Source organism: Nicotiana tomentosiformis, chromosome 2 (assembly GCF_000390325.3).
Source record: "Nicotiana tomentosiformis chromosome 2, ASM39032v3, whole genome shotgun sequence".
Taxonomy (NCBI): domain Eukaryota; kingdom Viridiplantae; phylum Streptophyta; class Magnoliopsida; order Solanales; family Solanaceae; genus Nicotiana; species Nicotiana tomentosiformis.
Genome location: NC_090813.1, coordinates 191,997,876 through 192,010,194, shown reverse-complemented (window position 1 = coordinate 192,010,194; position 12,319 = coordinate 191,997,876). Strand labels below are relative to the sequence as shown.

Genomic DNA, 12,319 nt, shown 5'->3' with positions numbered 1-12,319 from the left:
TTTCAAACTAGTCAATAGGTACTGTATCTCAATGAGTATAACTTTTTTTAACAAATTACATATATATTATATGAAAATTTATGTTTGAATAATAAAAGAAAAATATATATTAAAAATAAATATTGATCTTATATAACTAACTCAATACAAAAAATTATCATATAGAAGTCTCTAATCATACGTTGGTGTTCAACTTAGAATTTGTTTCGATTTTATAATTTTTTCGCTTTAATTTCACAAGTTATTATGCTTCCTTTTCAATTTCAACAAAAATACATCATCCTTGAAGATTTCAGATGGAATAAATTTAAAGTGTGTTTTGAAGTATTAGCTTAGAAGAAACTTGCATGAGAATCTGATTACCAAAAAAAAAAGGGATTATTAGTCTAAAATAAATATTTACTATTCAAGAAACTTATTTACCATCACAGTTTAAAATAACAAGAAGGATTAAAAGAGATGTTTAAAGTGAAATAAAACAAATATGTTAGTCTCACACCTTTTTTTTCTCCCAAGATATGTGTGTTATGGATTATGGGGAATTAAAGAGATTTTCCGATTAAAGTGACAAACTTGAATATTAATTATTTTATTTACAGAGTCGCCACTTGAAATTGAGTTTTTAGGTGATCCAAGTCACCTTTTATTTGAATCCCTAGTCAAAGGAAGGTTTGACTCTATTATTATTGGTGTGCGAAAATAAAGTCTGGGTAAGGAATTTTGTTGACTGGGGAGAAGCTGTAAGACATTCCCCGAGTCTCGTGGTTCTAGCACGGTTGCTTTATTTACTATATTTGGTTTATATTATTTTTGGATAAACTGTATTTTATTGGATTTTTATGTTTTATCTATCCGCTTTTAATTATTTTAAAATAATTATGGAATTTATTTAAGCAAGTCGCAGTGTCGCGCACTTGTTATTTTGTACACATCGCAAATCACGCCACATGAAATGTACCCGTGATTCGCAACATATTTATTTTAATTATTTTGAAGTTGTGGTCAAGTCGTGTGAACGCGCACTTGAATCGGGATTTACGTATCATAACTATGCCACAGGAACCGTACTCATAGTCGCGAATATTTATTATTAATCGCGCCTAGTGTAAGCTACGAATGTTCAAAGATGTTCATCCTAAACTAATTTGAGATTATTATAAGGTCAAGGAGTTATGAATATAAAATTATCTTTGGAACAAGTGTATGATTTTAGCTATTTGGGGTATTGATAAATTATCTAAATTTAGAAATATTTACAACTATTCTATTTAGTTGAGTTACTTTTTTTTGGGGGGGGGGGGGGGAGGGGGAGGTAACTTTTAACTACTCTCATAGACCTGATGACCGAAAGACAATAGGCTCAGTGGTATTAAATGGCCTAAATTACTTTTTCTCCTATTAACCAAAATCCAAAATACTCTTTACATTATAATATTCTAAAATCCAAACTTCTCTACCCAACGAAGCCTTTCAATATATCATAATCTCAACCAAGCAATTACAAATTCTCAAACATAAGTCAAGCTAAACGGTATTTAAAAAATAGCAATTTAAGAAGCAACGTTATGTTTTCTAACTAATACTTCAAAAACCTATCCTATATACACATATTTAGACATGGCTCGCACGTGAATAAAATAGATAAGCAAAGCAGGTTCAGTCACTAAATAAGAAAAGAAGTTTGAAATGAGATCAAACACATGATAAAGACACCTGCCATTCCAATAATAAACCAGCACTACTATCGTAAGATCCAAAAGCAGTGAAAGCAAAGAAATAAGATAGAGATGGACCTTCAATAGCCATAACTTCAATTCAATTAATAGACTTTCCAGCTTGGTTTACAAAGCGAGCAAATGGTTATTCCGAAAATACTAAGAGGTCGAGATCGCTACCGGAGCTCGAACAGTAAACCGACAGCACCAAAACTCGAACGCGACCTCAAGTTTCAACCTTTTATACCTTTTATAACTCGACCAAAATGAGAAAACAAAATCGGAATCTTACTGGTTTTTAAGGCTGATTTACGGGTTATTTTGATGTGGATTTTCAACTGATTTTGGGTGGTGTTTTGAAGTGGTTTTGGAGCTGAATTTGCTGCATTGTTTTTAGATGATTTCAGCAGGTTTTTGGCTCATTTTGGGGGTGGATTCGAGCTTGTTTTTCGTTAATTTGGGGCTGTTTTGAGGTGGAAAAGAGCTGATCCTTAGCTGAGCTCTCAACTGGTTTTCGGGCTAAGGGAGGTCGTTTTTTCCAGGAAAAGATAAGCAGGAGTTGCTGCATTTTTTGGCTCTTTTAATGGCCGAAAATTGCTGCCCGTTTTTTGAGCTTTTCTTGGCTAAAATTTTTGATCGGAAGTGGCCAGCTTTTCATGAGCTTTAAAGACTGATTTTTTAGGGTGCAAGATGATTCCTTCCTCCTCTTTTCACGCCCCTTTTCCCTCGTTGTCCCCCTCCTTCCTCCTCCCTTTTTAACTTTTTGTTGTATGTGTAAGAGAGAGTGGGAGTGTGAGTTGTAAAGAGTAAGAGTGGGGGAAGTGGGAAGTTAGGTATTGGGGAGATGAGTGCAGAAAATTCAAGTATGGTCAAAAATTAAGTGCTCACAGTTAGTTTTTCTATCTTAATATTCTCCTTGAATATAGATCAATTCATATTAAGTTTGATTTAATAAAATATAAAGATAATACTTTATCATACATTTTAATAAAAACTTGTGCTATCAACAGATATCACTGTGTCTTTTGTATCACTATCATATTGAGTTTAAGTTATACGCATTGGTTTTAAAAGTATTTACACAATCATATAACGTATTAGATAATTACAGATAATCTCGTTATAAATAGAGTAATTATATTTAAAATAGTACTTGACAACTATTATGGATTACAATTCATTGATATTATTAAAAAAATGAATATTATACAACTTAAATCCATATCACGATCACCAATATATTTAATCTTTTTAAATGTGCTTTTCTAACTTAAGTATGATTATTAATTTGTGTACGAATAGGAATATGATACTCAAATTTAACTGCTTAAATGGCATAAAACTAACGGATAATTAGTATGTGGTAAGTTTTATATATATTTATTTGTTACAAATTTATTAAGTTTTAACTAATGAATTTATTGATAATCTAATTAAGTTAGCTTAAAATGAATAAATTAACCATAACAAAGTAAGAAAAAGGAAAACAACAAACTTGGGTAGAAGCAACAATTTCATTACAATTCGTTCAGCAAATTAAAGTTACCTATAAGGAAATAAAGCTCTTTATATTAAACTTCAGTAATTTAATAAGTGATTTTTTAAAAAAAATTTATATATTAGGAGAATAATTAAATGACAATGTTGTCCAGTGTGAATGTAATGCCCCATTTTGCTAGCTTTTAAATATATATATATATATATATATGACTTAATAATAACAAGTAGCAACTACAATAATAAAAAAGAAAAAGAGACTTAGTGGGACCGAAGCCTAACACAATTAGAGGGGTAAAAGTTTTTTTTTCGTGAGAAGGATTGGTAAAGGTCTTTGTCTGAAAAAGTAAAGAGGGGAAAATGAGGTTTTAGCAAGAAAACCAAAGCAATTTATTTGCTTTAGGAGTTAAGCAACACAGAGAACGTAGAAAGCCATAAAAAAATTTAAGGTTTTGCATATTGCCATTCTCGAAACCCATGTATTCAATTCTTTCAAATTTCCTAAGGTTATTATCGCTCGGTGAAAATTTAGTCAAAACCCTTAAGTTCTCATTCCATGAAATTATTTTTATGCATAAGTTTAAGTATTCATTGAAACAAATTGATAGAGCTTTTGAGGTTCATATTTTCTAGTCATAGCGGATAAATTTTCTTTTAATGCCCATATGATAAAAATTTATCTTTTAGTTAGTGCCAAAGTTAAGTGAGAGATTTTTTCATATCTATTATTTAATTGTAGAATGCATAATTGATGTTAGGGGTCTAGAACCAAGGATTTATAATGAGGTCACTTTATCTTTTTGTAAAATCAGTTTACTTGAATTCATGGCCTCATCATCTATATACCTTTCTGGAAGAATGAAAATATCTAGTTGAAAACTTTACTTGAACCAGTGAGGTGAGAGTTTCTAGATTTATAGCTAAGTAACAACAAGTAAGACTTAATAACTTATGAATTGACATGGTTAAGCCCATTATTACAGATTTTGCGTTGTTGAATACTTGAAAAACTTGAAGAGACGAATTGCAGCTAAAATTTTAAGGTGAGTTAAGGTTTACTTTCCTAATAGGGAATTCCATTATAATCATTGTGCTCCATATGTTAGCTAAAGCTAAGTCATATCTTCTCGTGATCCAATGCTCAGTTCACTTATTCTTATTCAGTACGACATTATATGTGACATGAATACATGCTTATGCGTATTACCAATTGTTATGTGCCTTTAATTGTGATATTCACATTCAGTAGGGAGAAGTGGCCAACTTCCCCCACCGCGAGTGCCATGATGTTAGGGTTACATACCCCACGCTCGCAAGTGCCAACTGTTCATTGGGGAGATAGGCTGACACTCCCCCGTACGTGTTCCCAGATGCTCACGTACGCAGGGCCATTATGCGTAACAATTAACTTTGCAAAGTTATATCTTAAAATATATATAACTCAGTTTCTATTTCAGATATCAGTTATGGGCTCAATTTCTACGTTATATATATATTACTTGGTTGTAAAATTTTATATGATTTATATGATTTTTCGTATATCCCTTGTCTTTCTTATATTTTTCAGAAGCTCTCGCTCCGCCTTTTTAGGAGGTAGCCTATGAGACTTACTGGGTATCCTTTGGTGGTACTTAGCTCGTTTGGGCCTGCTACGTCGTGTGGCATGTATTGAGGACGCAAGTAACGAGGCATGTAGCTAGAAGGGATATTCTAGATTCAGTTTACAGATTCATCCCAGCGGTAGCGGACCCTTTTCAGACTATTATTTATAACTTTTTTTTACGTTTATTTTATTTTTGGGGGATGCCCCCGTCGGCTATGTATTTTAAATTTTATTTTTAGATTCTAGAGGCTCGTGACTTGTTAGTGGGTCAGTATTAAAATATTTTGGGATTTATCCTTTATTTATTATATTTTATCAGTCAGCTTAAGAACTGCAATTTGATTAGAATTAATATTTAAGCATGTTAGTTTCTTTGCTATTGAACTTGAAGTTTGATAAAAATAGTACAGGGTTCACTCAACGAGTGGTAAGAGTTGAGTGCCAATCACGCCCCACTTCAGTTTGGGGGCATGGTAGTGAATTCTATTTTTTAAGGGTAAAAAAAACAAACGATATTTCGCTAAAGGTTTTCGTACTTTTAATATAGGATAGATATACATATAGATATAGCTTATTAGCTATTTAAATATTTGAAAATATTCGGTTAATGCATTAACTTTCAAAGTTGGTCATAAATATTACTTGCTTTATCTTTTGTGAATCTTTCGACTCACAACTCACGAGTATCGTTAATGCATTATTCTATGTTCTTATAATTCGATGAGAAATTATCACTTGAAATCTAACACGAATAAGAATAATTTTGAATCTGACTTCCTAAGATAAAATAATTTTAACAAGAATAGTTTTCATTTAATACACTTTTCTTCTAATCCATAGCTATTCAATTTACTATTACCGCACATAATATAATTTTGTACTGGTAATTATGGGTGTTTATGGTTCAGTAAAAAAACTATCCAAATCCGAAATTGAATCAAACCGATCACATAAGTTAATATTTTTTGGGGTTTGATTTTGTTTGGTTTTATATTTAAAAGCGGATAATAGTTGGTGTAGTTTGATGTTATTAAAAAATCAAAGGAATACCCGAATCAAATCGACATATTATAACACAATATTTATAATTATATATAAAAATATATATTTTTATGAATAATTTAAATATCTTATATATCTTTCTTTCCTTCTTCGTTAAGATTTAGGAATTTTTGAGATTGAAAACTTGACTTTATTAATTATGTTGTGAAACATCTAAACTTTTTGCAGTAAGATGACGTATTAGAAGACTCGAGCTTTAATTGGCTTCAAATCGTGTATGCTTTAACATTAATTTAGTAAGAGTTAACGATAATTTCTAATCTTTCTTTTATATTAATGGGTCCAGAATAAGTTTGTAATTGACATCATATATAAATGGTCCATAACATTGGAATATGGTACAATACCTCAACAAAACTATTTAGGTTTGAACCCATGTGGTGTAGGCGTGTAGCCATCCCTCTCTCACCAATATTGTTCAACAGACTTACGAGAGTAGTTGTAGCCTCTCACCAATATTGTTCAACAGACTTACGAGAGTAGTTGTAGCCTTCAGGAGTGGACCTCTAAGTTCCAATCTCAAGTCACTATCATATGTGTGATTGCTTCAATGACTTAGAAATATATGGCTTTGGTTAGGTGGATCAAGACACCACCGCTTTTTGTCAAGCTTAATAGTGATGGTAGTTGTAAAGATGGTATTTGTGAAAATGGTGGTGTTGTTAGAGATAGTTTGGGTGCTCTTATTGTGGCTTGCTCCATTCCATTGGGTGCTGGAACCAGCAACTGGGCAGAAGCAAAGGCCATACTTTTTGGCCTTAAATGGTATATTGGAAGAAGGTACAGGTTGGTGATAGGGGAGACTAATCCCTTATTGTTGTCAATACTTGGAATAGAGTAGTTTTTGGCAACATCTTCCACAAAAAGAAGCATATTTTGGCTAGGCCAGGAGGCATCAAAAAATCTAGAGCCTACCATTTTAGCCCCTTTCTCCAAAACTTAGAGGGCCAGCTCCTAGAAGAATACTCATCTATTCTGATACGTGAGGAGGAATTCTTGAAAACCAAATCCAGAATCAATTGTCTTATGAAAGGTGATGCTAATACTAGATTCTTTCATACATCCACCCTTAATAGGAGAAGAAGAAACATGATCCTGGGCCTATAAGATGAGACATGTAACTGGATTGAGGACTAAAAGGAAATTAATGATGCCATCTACAAGTTCTATTCAGCTCTCTACGCCACTAACCACCATTCATCACCCACATGCTGGCAGAGCACAACTCATAATACACATACTCTTTCCCTTAGGGAGCAGGCTAACCTGAAAGCCCCCTCAAGGACTAGTGGAATCAAGAATGCCATGTTCTCCTTCAAACCTACAAAAGCTCCTGGCCCTGATGGCATACACCCATTGTTCTACCAAAAATACTGGAATGTCCTAGAAGGTAAGCTCATCAACTATTGTAATCAGTTTTTTCGTACTCTTGAAATGAATCATGCAGTCAACACAACCTACATGTGCCTGATCCCTAAAGGTGCAAATGCCACAATCCTAAAGAACTCCATACCAATAGGCCTCTGTAATACAATGTACAAGTTGATTACCAAAATTATTGTCAGCAGAATCAAGCTTGTTTTTCCTTCTATTATAGGCCCTAGCCAAGCTAGCTTTCTGTCGAGCAAAAAGGGCTAGTGACAATGCCATCATTGTGCAGGATTACATCAACCATTTTAATAAAATGAGAGGGAAAATGCCAACATGATCCTCAAAATTGATCTAAAAAAAGTTTTTGATAGATTGGAATGATCTTTCATTAGTGAACACCAGTGTCATTTGGTTTCCCTAACAACATTACCAAATTGATAATGCTAACAATGTCGGGATAAACTCCCACAATAGAGTCAAACCAACTGTAGCATTCCTAATTTTTTGACTAGCCAGGATCATTGGGGTTATACCCTTAGCAGGGTAAACCAACAGAGATTTAGCACTCTCCTAAAATGGGGACATTTGCTTCCTTTCTGTCGATGGAAAATTTGGCTCAACAGGAATAGTAATTGTTTCAATAACAAGAGAGAGCATGCCCACTATAACAATGCTATAGCTAGAACACTAGAGTTCATACACTTGTATGAGGATGCCAAGGAAAAGAAACAAACTCATGTAATAAGTGTAAAATGGCATCAACCAAGGAGGGGGCTTACTGTAGCAACTCAACCGGTCGTTTTAAGTATTACAATCTCGTTCCCCCCATTTACTAAATATCTTATGCTTATTTGTGATTATGTGATTTGTCGGGAAAGTTTAGGAATGAATTGGGATACTTCGTTCCAAGATTTAAGCTTAAGTTGAAATAGTTGACTGAATATTGACTTATATGTAAACGACTCCAGAATAGAGTTTTGATAATTAAAATAGCTCTGTATGGTGATTATGGACTTAGGAGTGTGTTAGAATATTTATTTTGAAGTCCGTAGAATAAATTGAAGCTTTTTGACGAAAGTTAGAACTTAGCATTCAGAAGTTTGATCGGGAGTTGACTTTATTGATATAGAACTCGAATTTTGATTCCGAAAATTGAAATAGCATCGTTATGTCATTTTATGACTTGTGTGAAAAATTTGAAGTCATTCCGGATTGATTTGATACGCTTCGGCGCAAATTATAAAATTTGGAAATTTCATAATTCGATTCGAGACGCGATTCGTAGTTTCGGCATTGTTTGATGTGATTCGAGGCATCGACTAAGTTCGTACCATTTTTTGGGACTTGTTGGTATGATTCGACAGGGTCCCTAGGGGCTTGGGTGTATTTTTGGATCATTGGTTGAGAGACTAGTAAAGTTAAGAAATTTGGAGTTTGACCATTGTCAATATCGGGTCAAGGCGACCTTCTTTTAGTGTTTTGAGTGCGCGAGCAGGTCCGTCGCGTGTTTTATGATTGAAATTCTTATATGGTTTGTGTCATGGAGGTTCCGGATGAGTTTCAGGGTGGTTTCAGATTATTTCAGAGAAGTTTAGGTTTGCTGGTTTCTGTGGTGGCACTCTTCATTCGCAATTGCAAATAATTATTTTGGAGTTTACTGTTCATTCGCAAATGCGAAGTTTTTGTCCGCAAATGCGAACCTGGGCAGAAGACGTAAGGATCGAAAATTGGTCGTTTTCTTCATTTCGTTTTGGGGTTTGAAGCCTCGGTTTTGGGCAATTTTGGAGGAGTTTTTTACGAGTTTGAATTGGTTAAGTATTACTCAACCAAAATTGATTATATTTCACGATTCTATGGTTATTTTCATCATTTATTAGTGAATCAAATGGAAGAAATTGAAAAATTTGTAAAATCTTTCAAAAACGAAAAATGAAGATTTGGAGGTCGATTTGTTATTGGAATTTGATAAAATTAATTGTGACTAGATACGAGGCGTTCGGAGATCAATTCGCGAGGCAAGGGCTTATTAGAATAGAGAATTTGCATGGTTTGAGGTAAGTAACACTTTTAAACTTGATTTTAAGGGTATGAATCCGTGAATTACGAGTTATATGAATTGTTTGGAGGTGACGCACATGCTAGGTGACGGGCGTGTGGGCGTGCACCATAGAAATTACAACTTAATTGATTTCATGGAGTTGCATAATCAAATAATGATGTCATTATCCACACATTCTCTACGTGTTAGAGAAATTGAGCTGAGACTCGTATTAAAGATCATGTTCAGGCTACGTGCCGATATTTTGGGACCCACATGGGTCATATTCCTGTTGAATCAATTATTTTAAAAATGTAAATTTCATACTCAGTCATGTTCATCCAGTTGTGGGGATATTTATGGGATCGAGCTGCACGCCGCAGCAGACCTTATAGGCTTTATTATTATATAGATCAGGGTTGCACGCCGCAACAGGCCTAAATGGCTTATTATTATAGCACTAGGGATGAAAGAGCCCCTCCGGAGTCTGCACCCTCCCTACAGTGAGCGCAGTTGATATTATATTGAGAGATGGATCTTCCCTAGGCTGGATTTGCGTACAGTACTGAGTGATAAATACTCTGAGAGTGTGAGTACGTGAGATTCTCGTTATGTTGTATCACATATGACATGTACAATTTCATGTAGACATAGATATGTCATATTCCTCATATCATTCAGATTTGATCTATTTTTATTCTATTGAGTTTAACTGTTGAACTTGAAAGCATGCCTACATTTATGTACTATTATTTTCTATGATTGAACTATAATTGTTGAGCTCGTCACTACTTTCAACCCAAAGGTTAGTCTTGTTACTTATTAAGTATATTTGGTCGGTCGTACTAATACTACACTCTGCACTTTGTGTGCAGATCTAGGTACTTCCGAATACGGCAGTTGCTAGATTTTGGAGATTTATCTGTTGGAGACTATCGAGGTAGTTGCTTTGGCGTTCACAGACCTTGACTCTCTTTCCTTTCAGTTATTTGTATTGTTCTATATTTTTCAGACAATATTTTTATCAGTCAGGTTGTGTTGTCATTTAGATGCTCATGCACTTAGTGACACCGGTTTTGGAATGTGTTGTATAAAGACAGTATTTTGTATCAGAAATTATGGGATTTTACTCTTAAATTTATTTATGGTGTTTTCAAACTTAAAGGAATTAGTGGTTTATTGAGGTTGTCGGCTTGCCTAGTATTAAGATATGCGCCATCACGACAGGTAAGATTTTGGAACGTGACAAGTTGGTATTAGAGTCTCACAAGTCATGAGCAATTTTAGTATATTCCTGCGGATCAGTATAGAGACGTATGTACTTATATTCGAGAGGTTGTCACTTTCTTGTATTCTTGTCGTGCGAATTTGTTGATTCTCAAAAACTAAACTTGTGTTATTATATTGTCTCACACATGGTGGGAACATGTGCTACGACATCGGACGACCAACCACTATTACCACCAGTTAGGGCCACGAGAGGTCAGAGCTGTGGTAGAGGACGGGGCCGCAGTAGAGGCCAAGGTGCAGCTATTACAGCAGCTAGAGCAGCACTTATAGACCCATCAATTGCTCCAGCTGATGAGCAGGTTCCATATATAGTTTAGACGGTAGGACTAGCTGTGCCTATTGTGATACTAGGCCTTTAAGAGGCTTTGGCCCAGATATTGAATGTAAGCACCGGCATTACTCAGGTGGTTTCGGCTCAGGCCGGGGGAGGTACTCATACTCCAGTCGCCCGTACTCCATAGTAGGTAGTGTAGGGACTTCAGAAATCGGAGGCACTACCAGTCTAGTCGGTTGGAGTTGCTCAGGCCCGGGTGGGTCCTATTATGAATGACAAGGAGCAGAAGAGACTAGAGAAATTTGGGAGACTCCATCCTCCATAATTCAGTGGAGCTGAATCAGAGGATGCTCAGGATTTCTTGGACAGATGTCAGCAGATACTTTGTATAGCGGGTATTCTGGAGACTAGTGGGGTCTCATTTACTACTTTTCAGCTGACCGGGGCAACCTTCAAACAGTGGGAGACTTATGAGAGAAGCAGACCAGTTGATGCAGCACCACTTTCATGGCATGTGTTCTTTGTATTATTTTTGGAGAAGTTTGTGCCACAGACACGCAGGGAAGAGCTGCGCAGGCAGTTCAAGCAGCTACGTCAAGAGGACCTGTCTGTGACCCAGTATGAGATGAGGTTTTTAGAATTGGCTCGTCATGTAGTTTGGTTGGTTCCCACTGAGAGGGAGAAGATCAGGAGGTTCATTAATGGCCTCAACCAGCAGTTCCGTTTTGTTATGACTTTGGGGAATGTAGCAGGTGCTAAATTCGACGAGGTGGGTGATAGTGCCCGGTGGCTAGAGATGGTCCGTATTCAGGAGCGTGAGGAGAAGGAGGCCAAGAGGCCTCGTAGTCCGGGTAATTCCAAGAGTGTTCCTTCTGGGGGACAACCCTATCACAACAAGGGTCGTCCTTATAGGCCCGCTCAGATAGCTCGTCCAGTTCATCGTAGCGCATCAGCTAGTCATGGTTCATACAGTGCTCGATGTGGTCAGTCTTCTCTTAGTGCACTTCCAGCTCAGAGTTCATCCTGTGCACCATCAATTCATGGTTCATCTATACTGGGTTCTTCTGGTAGTTATTCTGCTTCTCGAGGTCTGCCTCAGAACTTGCCACTATTTTTCGAGAGGGATTGCTATGAGTGTGGAGAGCTGGGTCATGAGAGGAAATATTGTCCCCACTTTTCGCGAGGTCCAGTTTAGCAGGGGAGTCAGGCTATGACTCCTGCACCAGCTGCTACACCACCCACCCAGCTAGCTCGGGGTGGGGCTCAGGCACCCAGAGGTCGCCCTAGAGGGGGATGTCGATTAGGTGGCGGTCAGGCTCAATTCTATGCTATTCCTGCCAGGCCAGATGTTGTTGCTTTAGACATAGTGATCACAGGTATTATCTTAGTATTCCACAGGGAATCTTCTATATTATTTGACCCTGGTTCCACATATTCGTATGTATCATTATATTTTGCTCGTTATCTGG

The 12,319-nt window shown here is 36.1% G+C and overlaps 1 protein-coding gene across 1 annotated transcript; it reads left to right on the top strand.

The window, feature by feature from the left end:
• The first annotated feature begins 10,701 nt into the window (after nucleotides 1-10,701).
• LOC138906302 (uncharacterized) lies at nucleotides 10,702-12,045 on the top strand. The gene is made up of 2 exons (XM_070194836.1): nucleotides 10,702-10,875; nucleotides 11,287-12,045. Exons 1-2 carry the CDS (start codon nucleotides 10,702-10,704, stop codon nucleotides 12,043-12,045), a joined length of 933 nt encoding a protein of 310 aa, XP_070050937.1.
• Nucleotides 12,046-12,319: the final 274 nt, after the last annotated feature.